At 46.4% G+C, this 22,249-nt stretch overlaps 1 protein-coding gene across 1 annotated transcript in view; it reads right to left on the reverse strand.

Moving 5' to 3' along the window:
• The window catches only part of TRIM28 (tripartite motif containing 28), a 68,861-nt gene extending 51,041 nt beyond the window's left edge, over positions 1–17,820 (reverse strand). Inside the window, exons 1-2 of the mRNA XM_029584606.1 lie at positions 17,310–17,820; positions 8,121–8,239 (exon numbers count right to left, since the gene is read on the reverse strand). Of these exons, the coding sequence (XP_029440466.1) occupies positions 8,121–8,239; positions 17,310–17,553 (363 nt within the window). The 5' untranslated portion in view covers positions 17,554–17,820. The remainder of the gene's footprint in view (positions 1–8,120; positions 8,240–17,309) is intronic.
• Positions 17,821–22,249: the final 4,429 nt, after the last annotated feature.

Below are 22,249 nucleotides of genomic sequence, written 5' to 3' on the forward strand. Positions count from 1 at the left end.
GCACAGTATGCGCGTGTTAAGCGCGTATCTTGTGCGCATGGTACTTGAGCGTGCGACGTTGTGCGCACAAGTAATTTGTGTGCACGGACCGAGACGGCGGACAGGGCCAAAATGGAGAAGGCGACCATGCGGACAATATGGCAACCACCTCGGAGGGTCTCCAGTGGGAGGACCCTTGGATCTAACTGGGGTCTAGCCCTGCTAGGGCGGATCAACCCGGTGGCACTGGTCCTGGCTGGCGACCTGTGCGACTCCTCGAGCTTCGGAGACCGGAGTCTTTAAAGATTTCTACCTTACCTTGTCTCGGCGCTTCCCGGTTTTGTTCTGGGCGGTCTCCGGCTGCGGGGGGAGAGGGGAAATACCTTCACCACCGTGCTCGAGGTTGCACCTGCTGCCTCTGTCGCACCTGAAATCAGGGGCTAGGTCGCGCAGAGGGTCGGCAGCCGGACCGAGGCTTACCTCCGAGGGATCGCGGAAATCACCTCGGGAATTCTCAACTGGGAGAGGGACCAGAGGGTGTCACTGCAGGAGAGCGGGGCTCGTCTGTAGAGGTAAGATTTCTTCTTCTTTTGGGTTTTCTCCGGTAAATTAACTCTTAACGCTGTGAGAGCCTGCAGGTAGTCCCTAACTGATATGAAGACGGAAAATACTGAAGAGCTGCACTTCCTGCAGGGGTATATGTACTAGGGCTGACGTCAGATTGAAATCTGATCCGTCTCCAACTGGAGTACACTATACCCATTGGTCCTGAGTCCATCTGCTACACACTAGGAAATTTCCTTTTACAATTCTGCTAATTCAGTTCAAACACATTTTTACACCACCTACTAGTGAATGGAAAGGACATTTTTTCTGTGACATCACCACTAGTCAAAAGCCAATATACTTATATCATAACAATGGAAGCAAACACTCCCAAAAAGAAAAAAAAGAAAACCCCCTCCAGGAGACTGGAAAATTGGGCATCCAAATGGCAGATGAAATTTAATGTGGATAAGTGCAAGGTGATGCATATAGGGAAAAATAACCCATGCTATAATTACACAATTAGGAGCTACCACCCAGGAAAAAGATCTAAGCATCATAGTGGATAACACATTGAAATCGTCGGCTCAGTGTGCTGCGGCAGTCAAAAAAGCAAACAGAATGTTGGGAATTATTAGAAAGGGAATGGTGAATAAAACGGAAAATGTCATAATTGTAACTGTACCTTCTGCCACAGTTTGATGTATCTACTGCACTCCTGTTTTATGTAAACCAGCAAGATGTGTTTTTCATGATTGCCGGTATATAAAAACCTTAAATAAATAAATAAAATAATGCCTCTGTATCGCTCCATGGTGAGACCGCACTTTGAATACTGTGTACAATTCTGGTCACTGCATCTCAAAAAAGATATAGTTGCGATGGAGAAGGTACAGAGAAGGGCGACCAAAATGATGAAGGGAATGAAACAGCTCCCCTATGAGGAAAGACTAAAAAGGTTAGGACTTTTCAGCTTGGAGAAGAGACGGCTGAGTGGGGATATGATAGAGGTGTTTAAAATCATGAGAGGTCTAGAATGAGTTAATGCGAATCAGTTATTTACTCTTTCGGATAATAGAAAGACTAGGGGGCACTCCATGAAGTTAGCATGTGGCATATTTAAGACTAATCAGAGAAAATTCTCTCACTCAACGCACAATTAAGTTCTGGAATTTGTTGCCAGAGGATGTGGTTAGTGCAGTTAGTGTAGCTGTGTTTAAAAAAGGATTAGAAAAGTTATTGGAGGAGAAGCCCAATATCTGCTATTAAGTTGACTTAGAAAATAGCCACTGCTATTACTAGCAACAGTAACATGGAATAGATTTGGGTACTTGCCAGGTTCTTATGGCCTGGATTGGCCACTGTTGGAAACAGGATGCTGGGCTTGAGGGACCCTTGGTCTGACCCATTATGGCATGTTCTTATGTTATGTTCTTATAACTCCCTCTCAGCTGAGAATACAAGGGGAAGAAATAAAGGAGTTAAGGACAATACTCTGGGTTTCCCACAGGAAAGCGCATGTGCTTACCTATAAGCAGTGTTCTCCAAGCACAGCAGGATGTTAGTCCTCACATGTGGTAACATCCTCCGATGGAGCCCAGCATAGAAAACTTATCAGTTTCTAGAAGTTTTGACCAGCACACTGAGCATGCCCAGCATGCCGCTATCCACATTAAGTCCCCCTTCAGTCTCGTAACAGAAAAAAATAAGAGCAAAAAAATAAAACAAACTGGAAGGCAAACAACTCTGTGGGGAGACGGGCGGGATTCCTGAGGACTAATATCCTGCTGTCCTAGGAAAATACCTGTTACAGGTAAGCAACTGCGCTTTCCAATGAGGATGATAGTCCTCACATGTTGGTGAATACCAAGCTCCAGTCTGTCTCTGCTAACAGGGAAAATCAACAGCAGCCGAACAATGTGTCAACGGGCACAACAACCGCGGTGCTGTGGGTTGCTAGGGGACCGTTTCCCACAAGAAGCACAAACAGAAGAGTTGGGTTCAGGTCTGGAACAGGTTGTACAGGATAGATTGACCGAAGGCACTGTCCTGATGCCCATACTTGTCCAAGCAGCAATGAGCCACAAACGTGTGAAGAGAACTCCAGGTTGCGGCTCGGCAGATCAAGTCAATGGGGACTGCACGCAAATGAGCCACCGATGTCGCCATAGCCCGCACAGAGTAAGCCTTTACTCTGCTGACTTATAAAATAAACTGTCAAGTCTCTCAGAGGCTGCTATCCAGCAGGACAAGGTACTGTTGGTGACTACTATACCGTCTATTAGGGTCATAAAATACAAAGCTTAGAAGTCTGGCAATGCAGCAGAGTTCTTTTGTTATAGTAAGCTAAGGTCCTTTCACAATCCAAAGTATAAAGGCTTTTCTCTCCTTCATGTGCACGTGGCCTGGGAAAGAAGGTAGACAGAACTATGACTATGATAGTTGTGCAAAGCATGCCGAAGAATTTCATGTACAATCATTGCAAAAGAAATGGTCTTAGAGGGAACAAATTACTTCCTCCTGAAAACTTACAGTGACTAGACAAACCTGGGATTCCTTGATGAGGCAGGTGTGCCGCTACCACTGCAAGGTATTTCATAAAGGCTCTCAACTGCCAATAGGCCAAAACAGGCGTACTTTGCATTGGTAGTGCAAAGAATCTACTTGGAACTGAAAAAAGCACCAATGGGAAGGGTGGATGGGTCTCCAACATTTAGATCCAGGGCACATATCCATTCAGGAGAATAGTGCCGAGGGAATTCATTTTAACTTTCTCTTGGAGAAAATGTCTGTTCAAATGTCAAGTCTGGAATGGGCCTCAATCCTTATTGGGGATAAGGAAATATTGGTAGTAGACGCACTATACCTATCACTCATCACAGAAGTGATTGGACTTCTAGGCGAAGCTGCAGCAAGTGAGATGGATCTGAACTGAGGAGCACATAATGTGGTAGGCATAGTAGCCAGGAGAAAAGCAACCAGTAGCAATACTGCACGATTGAGGACCCAGAGATCCTTGGTTATCGGATGCCACATTTCTAGGAAAGTCCGGATTCTTCCCCATACCGAAACAAAAGGGCCAAGCATTGTTCAGAGGGATCAAAAATTGGACTCAGGTTTGGGTTGGGCCTGCTGCATGGATTTTGGTTGACATTCACTGTGGAGGTCTGGCCAGAATACATGGTTGATGGTACAGTTGAAAAGATCAATAATGCCATCTGTGGAAGTATGATCACTTGTAAGTGGACTGAAAGTCTGCCGGCTCCGATAGCATATCTATGTAACCCTTATTGGGGCGTTTTAAGTCCTGAGGGCACACAGGTGAACTTCTTGTAGCCACCACTGGAGCTGAGAACATACTTCCATCGGTAGATGGAGGCAAATCGTGTAATCTTGAGACAGTGGGTTCCAACGTGACAGCAGGGAGCGTTGGAATGGCCGCATGTGTGCCCTTGTCCACAGTACCACCTGGCAGAGGACCTGAGATAGCCCACCACCCTGGGTCATATTGTGTTAGTCAATCGAAGCACTTGGCACATCAGCTTCCTTATCCTCGAGGGAAGGAGGAAGACTTTGTCCTGCTTAACGTTGAACCGGACTCCCAGCTACTCTAAGGACTGGAGGGCTTGAGGCTGCTCTTGTCCATGTTCACAACCCAACCAAGTTCCTGTAGCAGGGACATGGCCCTGCTGATCACCTGGAGGCTCTCTTCCAATGACTTTGCCTGGATCAGCCAGTATTTTATGGATGCACCGGGATGCCTTCTTTCCTCAAGTGCCGCCACCATGACCACCATAATTTTGGAGAATGTTCTAGGGACAGTTGCCAGGCTGAAGAGCAGTGTGATGGTTTGGTTGATGAGGAAAGTCAAAACCACTCTGGGTAAGAATGAGGGGGTGTGTCCATAACCACTTTGTCGTGATGAAATTCAAGGTATGGTGAATAGTGAACCAAAGCCTGCAACTCGCTGACTATTCTTGTGAAAGTCAGGGCAAACAAAAACAGTACCTTCCATGTGAGATCTCATATGGCTACTTTTCAGAGGCTTGGGGAGGGGGGGGGGGGGGAGCATGAGCTGTTCCAACACCAGATTGAGGTCCAACAGAATGGGTGGTTGGATTCTGGAAGGCCACTGAAGAGATGATAGGCTACAATAGCACTGACGTGGATCCGCACTGAAGCAGTCGCTAGTCCCGCTTGATACAGGGAAGGGAGATGCTCCAGCAGCTCTGGTGAGCAGGAAAAGGGGTTCAAGCCCTTGCCACTGCACCAGGCCGAGTACCTGAGCCACGTGCCCTCCAGGCAATGGATTGTAGCCACCAAGCTGTTCTGTAGAGCTGCAGGTTGCGGGTGCCACTACCAACCAGTTGTCGAGGTAAGGAAATAGTTGGATTCCCTGCTACCGCTTAACACTTTGTAAAAGACTCTTGGAGCAGACGAGACAAAGGGGAACACCTTATACTGGAAGTGACACTTGCAGACCAGAAAGCACAGGCACCACCAAGAGGAAATATGCATCAGGATGTGAGAGCATGCATCTCTGAGGTCCAGTGAATGTATCCAATCTCTGGGTCATAGAAAGGGAAGGATGGTCTTGAGACGTCATCTTGAACTTCTCCCTTTTTAGGAATTTGTTGAGAACTTGTAAGTCCAAGATCAGATGGAGCCCACCTCCCCGATATTTTGGGAATGAGAAAGTATTAGGAATAGAATCCCTGGTTCAACTGACTGCTGGAAACATGCTGGATAGAACTTTGTTGGAGCAATTTGGTTACTTCCTCTTGCAGCCAGCGTTGGTCTCTAAGGTAAGCTGATGCAGCTGCACCCTGTGGGGGAGACTTGGGATTTTCTTGAAGTTCAATGGGTATCCCTCTCTGATAATGTTTAGCACCCAACGATCGGAGGTGATTACCTCCCAAGAATGATAGAAAAGGGTAACTCTGCCCCCTACTTTCAGCTGTAAGAGTGGCCCAAATACCTCTAAAAACCCCGCTGAGGTTTTGTTTTGTTATCTGGGGCAGACATGGTCACCTCTGGTTCCGTTGCCTGTTACAACCTTGTTGCTGTTGTAACTGTGGCTGGGTTTGCGGATAAGCCGGGGGATGGTAGGATGAATATGGCCTGTATGACCACCGCTGGTAATGGGCCTCTGTAGGTTGGGTAATATTTCTTGCATGAGGACTGTTGGTCGGTGGGAGACACCAGGGACAAGACTGCTATGCTCTGCTTTCAACTGGGCTATAGTTTTGCGCAACTGGTCTCCAAACAGGTTGTCCAGGAGACACAGGAGGCGCTAGCCTGAAGCCACACCATCCTCCGAGCCACTATGGCCCCTGCTGTAGTCCGGGCGGACGTCTCAAAGGCTTCATATTGTGCCCAACAGGTGTCTTAGACCCTCCTCCGGGTTGTGAAACTGCTTTGGTGGGGCTTCATCCAACAAAGCGTGGCGAAGTGGGGTTTCAGCAACTTCAGGCTTTTGTACAGGTACTGTGTAACGTAGAATTGGTGCTGCTGAACCTATGTTCAGCATACCCACCTGGAATACTCTTTGGCTGAAGTTGTCTAGGTACTTTCAGTCATCCCTGGAGAAGTATTCCAACGGAGGCGTGATCTTTTTTGGCTGTCTTCATGGCCACCTCGACCACAGGTGTGCGGGAGTTGGACCATACTATAGAATGGAGACCGTCTCATCAGGAATTTGAGGTGTTTTCAGTCAGGTCGCTGACCGGAAGAGGGGATTCCCAAGCTTTCGTCATGACCAAGACTAGCACCACATGGAATGGCAAAGCGGTCGGCTTGGCCGGCGCATCAAATCTTCAGAATCCCCAGCACGCGGGTCTGGTACCTTCTGTGTTTCAATGTTAAGTGCCCACCGTTTCCACAAGTTTTGAATAGGAGAGGTCTTCCGGTGGAGAGGAACCCAGCGAAGTAGTTGGTGAGAACTGCAGGGAAACATCCGTTTGCAGAGTGTGCTGAGGGGCCAGGCCACAAGGCAGAAGTTGACTATTGTTACCTTGCTGAGTCAAAGTTGGTCTGCCTCCTACCTTGTCAGAGGAGAGGAACTAGGTTAAGATTCTGGAAGTTTGCAAGACTGCCTATGAAGTCAGGTCCCCTCTGCCGTGACGAAATTAACCATTCACCGAGGAATTCCCTGGGGGCAGTGCTGCCAGCGGAATGTCTAAGTCAGGACCTCTGGGCCGGACTTGCGACCACTCCGTTGTGGTAGACATGTCTGTTTCGGAGGGGTTCCTGCAATTGTGAAGACTTCTTCTGGATATTAAGGACAAAGAGGAGACTCGCTCTGAGGATTCAGAGGAGCCGGTGGACATGAACTCTGATGCCGGCTCTACATAAGAAAACCCGAGCACCAAATCATTAGGGGTGAAGACCACCTGTGGGTCCAGAGAAAGAAGAGACTCTGGGAGGTCTTCCCAGTCGAGGGATGGAAGGCAAATGGTTCCCGATGACTCGAACAGTTTTTGCATGAAGGTCTTAGACATTACATGCCCCTGCGTCAGCTTCTGTGTCGAGGAGCCATCCCGCATCGAGCCAGACTATGCTTGGCGATGTGTCGATGTGCCGAGCAGCGATGCCTCCTTCCACTTCGGATTTGATGCGTGCGTTGCTTCATGGTTTGCATCACGTCGGTGTGGAGCGGCACTCTCACCGGCTGCAAAGGCTCTAAGCCAGATGACAATTTCCCCGCGGGTTGAGGCAGCACATCTCCAGAGACTCCATGCATTTGGGAGGCTTGGAGGCGCCGACGTATGGAGGGGTACAAGCCCACCTGCCCATGCTGCTTGTTCAGAGGTCCCAAGGAGGAGGCCCTTTTTGGGTTTTTTTTTTAGGGCATTCTGTGAATGGCCCCAGAGAAGAGCAGATAGGTGCTCCAAGTAGGGGGCATAAGACCACGAGTTTTCCTCTTGCAGCTGGGCGATCTTGGTGGCGTGTTGGGGCTGGTGGCCATGCAGCAACAGTCCCTGCAGGAAGCTTGACTGTGCTCTGGGCCCAGGCACAAGTAACAATAATTATGCACGTCTGTAACTGACACTCTTTCTGCACTGGCAGATGGTCCGGGAGTCATTTCCGAAGATAAAATTTGTACTCCGAGGAGAGAAAAAAAAGCTCCGCATTCAACACACTGAGGCGAAAGATGGAGCTGTACTGGAAAGGAGCAAAGCTCTGTCATCTTTAAGAAGATCCACCTGGCTGCCCCGGAGGAATGTCCCGGACAGCATGGCTAATTCAGCCTGTTTATCTGCCGGGGGGGGGGGGGGCGCGCATATTCCATAGCACAACAGCTACTATTAAGGCTCAGCGTGCACACTTACAAGCTGAAGAGGTGCACTCTATGGGGAACACGAAAAATGACTGCTAACAAGAGAAATGAAGGTATAATTCCTAGAACAGTATAAAAACTACCAAAACTCACCTCAGAATGGCCAAGCATGGTGGCTCTGTCTAGTGACCTACTGTCTCTTCAAGATCATTCATAGCTGAGTCTGACTCTGGTAATCATGACCCTAAATGATCCCTAAATCTGGTAAGATGCCCCTAAATTACAGAGAAATATACATAATTTTGTGTACCCTTACCTTGCTGGATTCCTTTTGGGGATCACTCACCCCTGCAGTGGTGCTCTCCCTCAGAAAATAATTCTCCACAATATCCTTCTGAAAACATTGATGCTTACACACTGGGCAATGAACTGAAGCTGTAAAGACCAAATGAGCAATGTGTTAGAAACCAGCTCAAAGATGTTTTGGCCTCATTTAAGACACCATAATCTGCCAAATCTGTTTGATACAATTTCCAAGGGTCCCATACTCCTACTGTATATCAGCTTAGCTGTCTTGGGAACAACCATTTTGCTCAACAAAAAGCATTGTAGGACTGGCTCAGGTCACAAAGTAGGACATACTGATCATTAAAAGTGGCTTCAGAATAGATATTTTTTATGCTCTCTAGTTTTACCATTATAGTTTCACTTTTTTTTTTTTATATATATATAAAGATCTAGGGGTACATTAGGGCCAAATCCAGTTTTTTTAATTATTTCTGAAGTAACTCCAATGGTTTATGCTAATATTTCAATTGTAAGATTTCACTTTCATTTCTTACTGAATTTCTGCTTAACTTCCAGATTTTTTTCCCAATTGATCCCCCATATATAGATTTATGACATTTGATATGTTGCCTTTCCCCCCCAAAGTTGATCTCAAGATTTGAATGTATTCTGTTTTTCTTTAATTTTCTCTTAATTGGGAATTTTCTGTACATTTTCTCTTTCAACAAGATTGCTTGTATAAAATATTCGCAAAATAAAAGGTATTAAAAAGAGGCATTTGATAAAGACCAAAGAGCCCAATGGAATTACTGATTTCATTAACAGTAGGCATGGTGAGTAGGAGCATTTAAAAAGTCGCAAAATTGCTTACCTTGTAATAGGTGTTATCCCAGGACAGCAGGATGTAGTCCTCACATATGGGTGATGTCACTGACTGAGCCCTATCACGGGAAACTTTCTGTCAAAGTTTCTAGAAACTTTTTACTGGCACACTGAGGCCACTGATCATGCTCAGCATGCCATAATTCCCTGATCCACAGGGGTCTCCCTTCAGACTCGTTTGTAGCAATAAGCTTTAGCCAAAAATAAAATAAAACGTATCAGACCCAACGCCAAGGGGAGGCAGGTGGGTTTCGTGATGACTACATCCTGCTGTCCTGGGATAACACCTATTACAAGGTAAGCAATTTTGCTTTATCCCAGGACAAGCAGGATGCTAGTCCTCACATATGGGTGAGAGTCATCCTGGTATTGAACCAACAGTGCACAACTAGTGCAACAGGCACAACAACTGGTGTACTGTTGGGAAAAATGATGCAGCCTGAAATCACAGCAGGTTGGATGCGGAAGGAGTTGGGATTATACTGGAAACAAGTTAAGGCAGATTGTCTGTAGGCTGAATCCTGTCTTCCTTCCTTGTCCAGGCAGTAGTGAGCTGCAACGGTGTGAAGAGAACTCCATGTTGCGGCTTTACATATATCTGCTATTGGCACTGAACGATAGTGTGCTACTGAAGCTGACATCGCTCTCACTGAATGCGCCTTTGCTCGCCCTTGGAGAGGAAGGTCTGCTTTTGCATAGCAGAACTCTATACACTCTGCTAGCCAGCTGGAGAGAGTTTGTTTGCCCACTGCTTTACCTGGTTTGTTTTTATCAAAAGAAACAAAGAGCTGGGTGGATTTTCTGTGGACTGCAGTGCGATCTAGGTAATATGCAAGCGCACGCTTACAAGTCCAAGGGGTGTAAAGTACTTTCACCCTGGTGAGAGTGAGGTTTTGGAAAGAATGTGGGCAAGACTATGGATGATTCAAGTGGAATTCAGTAACTGCCTTGGGAAGGAATTTAGGGTGTGTACGGAGTACCACTCATGTAAAACTTTTGTATAGGGTGAGTATGTGACAAGTGCTTGTAACTCACTAACCCTTCTAGCAGATGTAATAGCTATGAGGAATAGAGATGTCCATGTTAAAAACTTAAGATCACAGGAGGACATGGGTTCAAAAGGAGAACACATGAGCCTCGTAAGCACCACATTAAGGTCCCATTCAGTGACCAGTGGTCGTATAGGGGGTTTAAGATTAATTAAACCTCTCATAAATCTAACAAATCAGTGCATCCCCTACTGCATCATGGTACGCTGAGATTGTACTGAGATGTACTCTTACTGACGAGGTCTGGAGACCAGACTCTGAAAGGTTCCAGAGATAGTCTAATAAAAACGTTATGGGGCAGGAAAAAGGGTCAATACTTTTCTGTGCACACCACGTGGTGAATCTTTTTCACTTTGAACTGTCCTTTTTTCGTGTGGAAGGTTTATGTGAAGCTACAAGCACTTGAGAGACATTAGTTGAAAGATTGAGTGATTGTAAGATCAAGCTTTCAACATCCAGGCTGTTGGAGATAGGGACTCAAGGTTGGGATGGCGCAACCGGCCCTGATCCTGAGTTATGAGAATGGGTGCTGTGCCCAGGCGAATTGGTTCTCTGATAGAGAGATCGAGGAGTATGGGAAACCATACTTGTCAAGGCCAATACGGGGCTATGAGTATCATGGACCCCTTGTCCTGTTGTAGTGGTATCAGGGGATACGTGTATAGAAGACCTGAATTCCAGGGGTGAGCAAAGGCGTCCTGGGCTAACTGGTTTCTCTGCTTGTGCAGGGAGCAGAATCTGTTCACTTTGTGATTCAGTTCGGATGCAAAGAGGTCTACTGTTGGTTGACCCCAACGCTGAAATATCATGGTCGCTACTAAGGGATCCAGGGACAACTCGTGAGGTTGGAACTGACGACTGAGGCGGTCTGCAACTACGTTGTGAATGCGTTCCAGATAAGTGGCCCGGAGAAACATGGAACGAGTCAGGGCCCAGTCCCAAATTTGTGCTGCTTCTTGACAAAGGAGATACGAGCCTGTACCTCTTTGCTTGTTCAGTTACCACATGGCTACTGTGTTGTCTGTCTGTATTAGGACAGTTTTGTGGAAAAGGCAGCCCTTGAACGCATGCAGCACATAATGTATAGCTCGAAGCTCTAGGAAATTGATTTGAAACGTTGCTTCGAATTTCATCCAAGTACCTCGAGTTTGGAGATGTCCTGTGTGTGCTCCCCACCCTAAGGTGGATGCATCTGTAGTTAAAGTTACTTGTGGAACTGGTTGTTGGAAAGGTAGGCCTGTGAGTAAGTTGTCTATGTTCGTCCACCAGAGGAGTGAGGAACATAGTTGAGTTACTTGAATTGGAGAGGACAGTGGTTGAATGGCTTGTATCCACTGCGCTCTCAATGTCCATTGAGTGATCCTCATGGCTAACCTGGCCATAGGAGTGACGAACTGTGGAGGCCATGTGATCCAGGAGAGTTAGCAATTGATGGGCTGTCGCATGTGTGTGTGCGTAGAGATTCTGCTAATGAGGAGAGTGTTTGTGCACTGTCTTTTGGAAGGAAAGCATTTGACGTTATGGTGTTTAAATCTGCTCCGATGAATTGCAACAGGCAAGATGGTATGAAATGGGATTTCTGGTACTTGATTAGGAATTCCAAATAATGGGAGTAGATTTATTGTGAACTTAAGACAAGGAGCTCTCAACTCTCGTCTGGCTTCTGATGAGCCAGTCGTCCAGGTAGGGAAAACCGTGTACACTTTCCTTGTGTAACTGGGCCGCTGCCACCACTAGGCACTTTGTGAACACTCGAGGTGCTGAGGCAAGTCTCAACGGTAGAACTCTGTACTGGAAATGTTGAGGAATCGCAGATACTTCTATGAGGAGGGAATATTGGAATGTGAGCATAAGCGTCTTGAAGATCCAGAGAACAGAGCCAATCTCCTTTTTGAAGTAGAGGCAGCATGGTGCCTAATGATACCATTCTGAATTTTTCTTTCCGTAGAAATTTGTTGAGTTTCCAGAGGTCTAATATGGGATGTAGGTGTTGCGCCCGTCGCTGCTCGATGCCCTCACTCCACCCTCTTTACCGAATCCCTCCGGGTCTGATGGACGGTTAGCTGCCGCGGCATCTCCTTGCTGTCTCCCTCCGGCATCCCCGGTCCGGCACGACACTGCAGATCCGCCATGTTGCCTGATGACGTAGGGCGCGCATGTTCCGTTATGATGTACCAGCAAGGGCGTGAACCTCGGGGGCGTCCCCTGGGATGACGTCATCCACTTCCAATATAAAAGGTCTCAGTATTCGCTAACTAATTGAGTTAGCAAGGATTCGTCCAAGCTACTCCGCCTACTCGGACTTACCAGGGGTACCCGCTCCTCGGGGGCCTCACTCTCTTTTCTTTATTTTAGATTGCAGATAGAAACCGGTACTCGCTCCTCGAGGGCTCATGTTCCTGAACACTCTGAAGATTCTCTACTGCCTGGAAGCTATCACAGATGCAGACATTTGTGATTTACCATCGCTCTCTCAGAGCTTCCCCTGGAACCAGGTACTCGCTCTGAGGGCCTAACCCTTTCCAGCTACTGAGCTTCCTTAAGACCATATGTGAGTTATCATCCAGTTCTGGCTATGAACACAGCATACCCTATCTATAGCTTCTCTACAGCTCAGCCACCCTGGGATCGCTGTTCCAGTACCTGAGGGACTTCAGCCCTGCCGGGCATATCAGCTCACTACTGCCACCTGCCTGTGTCTGTCTCCATACCCAAGCCTAGCCAGTGGTCCCTCTCAGGATATCCTCCTGAGGGCGCAGTCATCTGCCATCGGCCCAAGGATCCACCTATCTACATTCCTCTACAGCAGAGTGTCCTCTTCTAAGCACTCCGCTGGTAACAGATGGCTACTCCTTCCCCATCAGGAGTCTTCAGCTACAGATTCATAACAGATTGCTACTCCACAGTCTATACTTTAAGAGTTTAACTACTCCTTCCACAGGAGCCAGTTCATAAAATGGCCTTTTGGAATCTTTCCTTGGAGGTCTACATGTAGAAGGCTGGGATTCTGGCGGAACAGAGAAAAGCCAACGTAGAGTTTCCGAGTGCTCTTTCAGTTGTGAGACTGCCTCACGTACCTCGTCTCCAAAGAGATTATCTCCTGTACAAGGAATATCCGCGAGCTTTTCTTGTATTTCTGACCTTAGGTCTGAGGCCTTCAGCTAGGCCCATCTGTGACCACTAATGCCTGTAGCAGCCATCCTGGATAAAGTTTCAAAGCTATCATAGGCTGCTCTAACTTCATGTTTTCCAGGTTCCAGGCCTTTATAAATGATGTTATTGAAGTAATACTGGAACTGTTGAGGAAGAGATTCAGATAATTCTTGGAGTTGTTTCCACAGATTACGTTGGTACTGCGTCATATAAAGTTAGTAGGACGCAGTTCTGGAAACTAGCAATGAGCCTTGGAACATCTTTCTGCCAATGGTATCCAAAAATATGTGTTCTTTTCCAGGATTAGATTAATGTGGTTTAATCCTCAGATTTCTTTTGGGCCAACTCTACTACCACCAATTGGTGAGGTAGTTGGGGCTTCTGAAAGCCTGGAATGTGCTGTACCAAATAGGTGGCATCAGTCCATTTATTTACAGGTGGTATGGTACAAGGGTGTTCCCATAACCTGTGCTGTAATTCCACAAGGACTTCATGTACTGGTATTGCCAGGACTTTTTGGTGGGTCCACGAATTGCAAGACTTCCAGCGTTTTTTGTCTGGTATCTTCTACAGATACTAATTGGAATCGGATGATATCAGCCATCTCTTTAGAAAAGGAGAGATCCTCGGGGTGGGGAGGGGGACTTCTTCCTTCCCTCTGAAGGCAAGGGATCCGATAGGACATCCTCAGATGAAGTATCGGTATCTCCATCACCCCAAGTGTCTGAGGAAGGTGGACGCGGAAGGGGTCGATGGAAGATGGATCGATGGTATTGAGGGCATCGAAGTTTTTTTTTTAATCGGTGGTCTTGATGGAAATAATGGAGAAAAAGGAGGTTTGGGATGAGAGATTCCCGATGGACCTGGTATGGGTTCAGGCATCGGTAGATTTTTCATTATCTCTTCCCCTGTAGGTTGTGGCATCGGAGTATCTAATGGCTGCACCGGAATGGCACCGATAAGAGTATCCAATTTAGCCAGTATTTGTGCCAACAACGACATATCTGGCATCGTTGATGGAGTCGGAGCTGGCGATGGACTGTGACTAATGGAATCGGCATCGAAGGTGAAATCGCCACCGGCGCTGGCATCGAAGGCATCTCTCGGAGCGCATCTCGAACTGCCTGGCGGATATAACCGTCCAGTTCCGCCCTTATAGCTGATGAAGTCAAAGCAGCTATAGGGGGAGGCAGTGAAGGCAAAACCGGCCGCTCCACAGGTTCCTGTGGAGGCACGGTTCCCAATACAGATATCGGTGGGGATCGCCTAGGAGTCGCAGGTCTCGAGGGCATTGACTCCTCCCTCCAAGGTTTCTTAGGAGTTGGTTCGATGGGTATAGAGGGAACTCCAGGCATCGTGTCTGAATCTGGATCCAGAGGTCTTCGATGTCAATGCCCTTTGTTTCGATGGTCGAAGTAGACTTTATAGACTACCAGAAGGGGGTCGGTGATGGTCGGTCACCCGCTTCGTCCGGACGATGTCGTTTTTAGAACTACTTTTTTTTAACCGCTCCAGCCGGAGACGATTGTGTTGAAGTCAAAGGCGACGGCATCAGCTGAAGATGAAAAAGATGCATTTTTTAAACCCGGTAGCCATGTCTAAGGCCAGACAGCCGTCAACGACCTTCTAACTGGATTTTAACGCTAACGGAATCGACAGAAAAATTTAATTCACTCACCGGAGATGAAAAAGAGGGAAAACCCTACGGTGGGATAACTTTTTCTGAAAATTTTTTTTAACTTTTTCTAGAGTGAATTTACCACACAAGGCTCCTTATCCGTGAGGCTAACAGCAGCACGGAAAAAAGAAGACTGAAGGGAGACCCCTGTGGATCAGGGAATTATGGCATGCTGAGCATGCTCAGTGGCCTCAGTGTGCCAGTCAAAAGTTTCTAGAAACTTTGACAGAAAGTTTTCTGAGATAGGGCTCAATCAGTGACGTCACCCATATGTGAGGACTAGCATCCTGCTTGTCCTGGGATAATAGTGGTTTAAATGCAGAGAAGATAAATATGAGAATCAATGATCAATATTACCAGCCAAAATTAATAGGAGCCAAGAATAAAAACAAGATTTTTTGGAGCTTCTACTTCCTTTTATATTAAGTTTTTCTTTTCTAAGGATCCCAACTTTCTCCTTCCAACCTCTCCCATACTTCCACCCTTTTTCCAAGCCCTAGCTACTACTGGCAGCAGGCATAGAATTTTAGGCATCCAGGAACAACTGAAGCAAGATAACTTCCCCACACAGGCGGGCATGACCACTACCATCACTCTGGAGAACAGTGTGGCAAGGCCCAATAGAAAGGCTTTGAACCGAACATGAAAAACTGAAGAAAGCCATGGTGATGTTCTCTGATGGGTGTTAAGAAAGCAAACCTCATATTTAAGAATGATAGAAAAAAACTCATCTGACAGAATGAAGAATTTCCATGCAGAATTGGGAAACTATGAGGCACCTGTAATGTGGAGAATCAGCTGGAAGGATTCATTCATTTTGTAAACCACAAAATAAAATGCTATAACAACCCTGAGAGGTAGGCCAGCACTGGGACTACTATTTTCAGCCACTGAAATCTCTCTAGAGTAACCCCTTTACTGCTACCTTCTGGGTAACTCGCAGGCTGACAAAGTTCTTGATGAGAGAAATAGTGAATTCCAGGGCATATGGAGAATTCCTTGGTCTGACATACAGGGGTACATCTGGGGCACTAAATACTTGGTGCCATGGCAATCTGGATTCTGTCAAACCCTTAATTTCTATTTCAGATAGTCACAATATAGTTAGCCAGTTTCCAATGATGCACAACCTTTTATATTGGAAAAGATACTGAAAGCACTCCCAATATGCAAAAAGGTGACGACTGCACGATTTCAGTTCAAGACAGAAATGACATTTCACCCAGTTAAGTCTAGTTTCCCTACAGTTCTTATAGATTTATAAGCTATCTAGATCTAGTCAATTTTATTATTGTTTATTGCATTTAGTTGTATAGTTTAAAAACACGTTTTTTTCAATTAATATTGAGGTTTTGTGCATACTACAAAAGCACAGGATCGGTAAACTTGAATACATCTTACAATTTTGTGCACGGCTGACAAGCCTGCACCAAAAACACACATGCAAGATCAGAACTCTACAAAATGTTACACAGTTTTAAAACGTTTGCAACTTTTAAGCAAGTACATTTCTAGGCATCCAAGTGCTCATCAAGCTGAAAGGCCAGTAGTGCCCATTAAAAAAAAAAAAAAAAGACTAACTAATCAATAAGGGAGCTGGAAGCACTAGAGGGGAAACATTCACAAAACCTCGTGGTAATGCCGGGTGTGGAGGCGGCCATCTTTCCCCATCAGGGACTACATAACACCAGTTCTTGAAGTAGGCTAAGGCCTGTAGCACGTTGGGGGAGATCCCTTCGCCCACGGGGGTACTCGAATGAGAACACCACTTCCCCCTATTACTACACAGAGCAAATCTACACATGATTGCACTGCTTTTTTCTCTCTAACTCGGGAGGCATAAGTTACCCGGTCTAGGAATAAAAGTCATTGGAAAACACAAGAGGAAAAAGAGAATAAAGCGCTAATCAGTCTTCAAATCCAATCTCGGCTGCGCAAGGAGACAGCCAGGGCCATGCAGTCAGCGCCACGAGGCGGGACTCAAAGCAGATCAACGTAGGCCTCTTCCAATCTACCGAGGGACTTTCAGAGCCATAGAAACCCCTCTCCACCCAGAAACTTTTCCCACGTTCCCCGGTCCATATAACCCCCCTGCCCGGTTCTAATAGATTAGAAACCTGGTGACTTTCGAAGCTACAAGAATTTCACCAAAGGGGAGAATCAAGGATTGAATCCAAGAAAAACGGGTTGGAGGGGGTGGCCTAGGTAAGTCAGATCTAGGAGCCGGCAGGCCCAGGGATCGCCGAAGCACCAAGGCTCCCCGTCTCCCACCCAACCACCAGCGGAACCCCGGGGCGCCGATCTCCCCTTCCCTCTCAGATCCTTAAGTCGGGGGGAAGTCCCGTACTCTTCGTTCATCCTCCTGAACAGGGTGGAAAGGACACCTTCACTAATCAATTCCCACAATCCCCTCCCTACCCTTTCGCACCGGCGGTTCCCGCTCCCTTCCCCTTACCTGCGTCGCCCGCAGCGGCCTGCGCCTCTGGATGGAGGCAGGCCTGGCACACGGAGTGCAGGCAAGGCAGCAGCAGAGGCTCGCGTTCGGCTCTCAGGCGCGTCTTGCACACGCCGCAGTTCTCCAGCGCCTCCAGATTCTCAGGGGTCACGACGGCGCTGTACCCGCTGCTACTCCCTCCTCCACCGCCACCGGCGGCGCTTTTCCTAGCTGTGGGCGTTGCTGGCGCCGTTGGTGCCGCCATATTTTTTCTGTTTTATTTTATTTCTAAGCCTTTCACAGTCCTCGCCAAGCAGCAACGGGCAGGAGCGCCGCGAGCGTGTCTTCTCACACCGCGCCTGCGTGCAAACGTGTCGCGCCAACCGCCGCTTTGTTCTCGCGCCCGCCTAGATTAAAAAAAAAAAAATCAACAGCAAAACCCCACTTATTTCAACGCTTCGTGCATGCGCGATGACGTACACCTCGCGGGCACTTTCTCGAGTCCTAGCAACTCCCACGCCTTTTTTTTTTTTCAATGGCCGCGCGCAGTCTTCCCGCCACTAACGGCCTGCGCTCCTGCGAAGAGAAAAAAAAAAAAAAGGTATGGCGAGCGCGCGGCGCATGCGTAAGAGGAGGCCGGGTAAGAAAGGGCGGAAGCCCATGTAAATTCGTTCCTCCTCCTTCCTGATTTAAGGGGGAGAAAGTCCCGCTGCTGGAGTTAGTTTATTACGGAGTACAACAACGTAGCAACTGTGAAAGCGCCGCAGGCTTATGCTATTATTTTTGGAAATTGTTTATAGAAAATTGATGATTGGCTAAGTGTCCTTTCTGTTTCTTGGTTGTTCCTTTGTGGAGGGAGGGGGGTTAGTATTGGATGTCAGCGTTACTTGGGATCTCTCCGCTCTACATGTGGGTTATTCGTTTGCACTGTGCAACAGATGCAGCATTATATGTACGTATACTTAAAAGTGGAGGATTAGCCAACTGGTTAGAACAGTAGGTTATAACCCACGTAAATGAGGGTTCAAATCCCACTTCCATTCCTTCTAAGCCCCCCCCTCCCCCGGTCACTTTTCACTCATCTTTGGTTCAGGTACCAATATTAAGTTTGTTTGTTTATTTATTTAGAGTTTTTCTATACCGGCATTCGTGATTAAAAATCACTTCATGCCGGTTTACATATAACAGGGGGTATGAACACAGAAACGGAACATTGACAAGTGCAAAGAGTTCTTAAAGTTACATTACAACAGGGATCGTTGTAAAGTTGATTCCCATATGCTGATTGGCAGACAGTAGTTAGTTTGCAAGCAGCTAATGCCCAGGGATAAATAGCTTTTCCACAGTCACGTCGATCTGGTTACAATAGTTTATGCACTTTTTCTCCACACACTTATCCAACCCTTTTTTAAACCCAGCTATGCTTTACTTTGTATGTTCTAGATCAGTAATTCAAACTTCATTTGTCATGCTACATCTATTGCATCATATTAAACCCCTATCAAAAACCAATGACTTCCGCTCAGCTTTAGAATCAGGGATGTTTACGAAGCAATAAGGAGATCAGTATATCCAAAAGGAGCATCCAAACTCACGCATAGCGCTCATCACATGTTACCGTAATTCCACATCAAGGAGGCTATTACCCCCATGATACAATAAATTACCGCTGGCCCAACACATCCTTATTTGTCAGCCGCAAAGCTGGTGTTAAATATTTCAAGGGCTCACAAATAAATAAATAAGTGTGTGCTTTCTATGGTACTTCCTGCTTACTGGGTCATTCTGGGTGGCACACGTCTTCGTAAACTATTTATACCACTGTAGGAGGGTCGGGGGCAGTTTTACAAGCACAGGCAGACGTACAAACAGCATTGTACACATCACTGCAAATTTGATGTGATTGGGAATGAAGAAAGGTACACAAAGATGAGATTTCTACAGCCCATCCACATCGCCTCAGCTTTATAGTCTGTTCCACTCACTTGAAGATCCTCTGTGGTTGTGCCATGTTTTCTTGAATTCTATAACTATCCCAGCACCCACCCCCCAAGGGAAGTTGCTCCATATATCCATCATCTTTCCTGTAAAGAAATATTTCCTTAGTTAACTTAAGAATCTACTCCTTTTCCCCTCCTTCCCACTGAGAGAGGTCTGGTTCTTGTGCATTTATTCCTTGGAGCTATGTAAATGTCTCCATCATATTCTCCTGTCCTCCAGGGCATACAGTATGGGTTCCGTAAAGGGCACAGTACCGAACCCCTCTTATCCTCGTTTGATACATAATCCAAGGCGTTGATGCTAACACTGATTACATCTTAGTCCTATTAGCTATATCAGCCACATTCCACTCATATAGGCTCCTCATATAGGCTCTAGCTCATTCAGTCTTGCTCTCAAGACTTCAGGTTTAACAGACAAGCCTAAATTGGTTTCAGTCTTTTCTAACTGACCGCTCCTACCAAATAAACGGAGGCCCTTGTGTCTCGGACTGGTACATAAACTTCCTCGGGTGTATCGCAAGGTTCCTCTCTTTCTGCCACACTCTTCAATATTTACCTGATACTTTTATGTCTACTCCTGGGGGAATTCTGCTCACAAAAACTGAGAATTCTGCAAACTTTATATTGGTCAAAATAACACAATTTACATGACAGTCTAAGTAATTACGTTTTAAATCATTACAGAAAAAGTTATTAAAGGTGCAGAATTGTAAATATTTTGAGCAGAATTCCCCTAGAAATTCACTGTAAGAGTGTCCCTTCCACATACATACACCCTCTTACAGGCTCCCTCACTCTCTCACACACACACACACACACACACACACAGGGCCCTCTCTCTTGCATATACACCCACACAAGATCCCTTTCTCTTTCACACATACATCCTCACACAGCCCTTCACACATACACAATCCCTTCACACAGGCTGGCACCCTCACATACACACGATCTCCCAATCTCTCTCACACATACACGCTCCTTCACAATCTCCTCATATAGGCTTCCTCTCTCTGAAACCCACACTCAAGCATCCCCCTCACCCACCCTCTCTTACCTCCCCCATGCTCTCTCACACCCTCCTGCTGTCACCCTCCCCTCATATACTGAAACCCACACTCAAGCATCCCCCCACTCCCCCTATTACCAACCAAGCTGTCTCACCCTCCCCCACACCCCCTTCTCCTCATATAGGCTCCCTCTCTGAAACCCACATTCAAGCATCCCCCCACCCACCCTCTCTTACCTCCCATGCTCTCTCTCACACCCTCCCCACCCCCAATCTTACCAACCATGCTCTCTGTCACCCTCCCCTCTCACACACACATTCTCTCTCACCGGCATTTCCCCCCCCCCCCCCCCCCCCCCCCCCCAATGCTCTCACACACATTCTCTCTCACCGGCATGCCGCGGGCGCGCTCCGTTCGCGGCGAAAAGGGAAGGCCCCCCCATGTGCCGCGAATGGCGTGGCAGGCCTTCATCTTCGCCGCAAACAGAGCACGGCACACGGGGGCCTTTCCTTTTTGCCGTGAACGGAGCGTGTGCCGCGTGACGCGCTCCGTTCGCAGCATGCCGGGGTCTCCTCTGCTATTTTCTGCGCAGAATTTGGCAATTCTGCGTTCCACAGTAGTGCAGAATTCCGCCAGGAGTATATGTCACTTACTAAACAATTCAGGTGTTCAATTCAAGATATACGCAAACATCCAGTTTTTCATTCCTTACTCTTCATCATGGCCTAATACCCTGCCTACAGTATGTTTGCACATCAAAACAATTAATAGCTGGCTCTCACATAACCATCTCACTCAATACCTCAAAAACCATATCCACCATATCTCAACCTGCTTGTAGCCCTCTGACTCACCTTAATCTAGATGGTACTTCAATTACCATAGTGTCTAAAGTGCGAAACTTAGGAATTATATTAGACTCCAGTTTAGCCATGTCTCACCACATTTCTACAATAATAAAAAAATTCCTTTTTCAAACTTCAAATGCTGAAACGTCTCCATCCTTTTTTTTTTACCTAGACGTCCGCACAATATTACAATCCCTAGTTTTCAGTGGACTTGACTACTGTAATGCCCTTCTAATTGGACTACATGACAATGTCATACGCACCTTACAACTAATCAGAATTCCACAGCTCTTGTTCTGACTGGGATCTCTCGTAGGGATCATATATCCCCAATCTTGTATTCCTTACATTGGTTACCAATTCGTTTTAGACTTGGATATAAAATCCTCTCTATCATACACAATTTGATACATAACGACTCTTCTACATGGTTATGCACCCAACAGGAATCTACGTTCAATGCATAACTTACTGCGAATCCCTACAAGTCGTGTTGCAGGATTGGATAGCACCAGAAGGCACCTTTTTCAGGAGCTGGCCCACTAATCTGGACTGCTATTCCTGATAATTTAAGGCAGATCACCAATCATAAAGAGCTCTTAAAAAACAAAAAACAAACCTCAAAACCTTCTTTTTGTCAAATGCATTTAATGTTGCATCACCCTCCTAAGATAGCTAATGTAGACCCCCTTTCAGCACTTAAATGTACACCAGCTGCCTCTTCACATTACTATACCCATTTGATTTCCTTGGCACAGCGATTTCTTTTTTGTAATGATATATCTGACCGACTAGTACCTGGATCCTGAAAACAGCATTAACGTTATATTTTCTTGCATTACATTTTGTATTCCTCTACGTTAAATCCCCCAATAACCCTATGTTGTATCTTCTCCATCATAATTCTATATGGTATCTCGTCCCCCTCTTTACCCTTTATTATATTATCATATATCCAGAACTATTATCTTTATCATGTCCCGTTGACATCTCCTCCCCCTCATTACCCTTACTATATACTACGATTCATGTATTGCATTAAGTTCCTTGAAAACAGATATGATATACCTACGAATACCAGTATATAAAAGCTTTCAAAT

The sequence above is a fragment of the Rhinatrema bivittatum genome, chromosome 19 (genome assembly GCF_901001135.1).
Source record: "Rhinatrema bivittatum chromosome 19, aRhiBiv1.1, whole genome shotgun sequence".
Lineage (NCBI taxonomy): Eukaryota > Metazoa > Chordata > Amphibia > Gymnophiona > Rhinatrematidae > Rhinatrema > Rhinatrema bivittatum.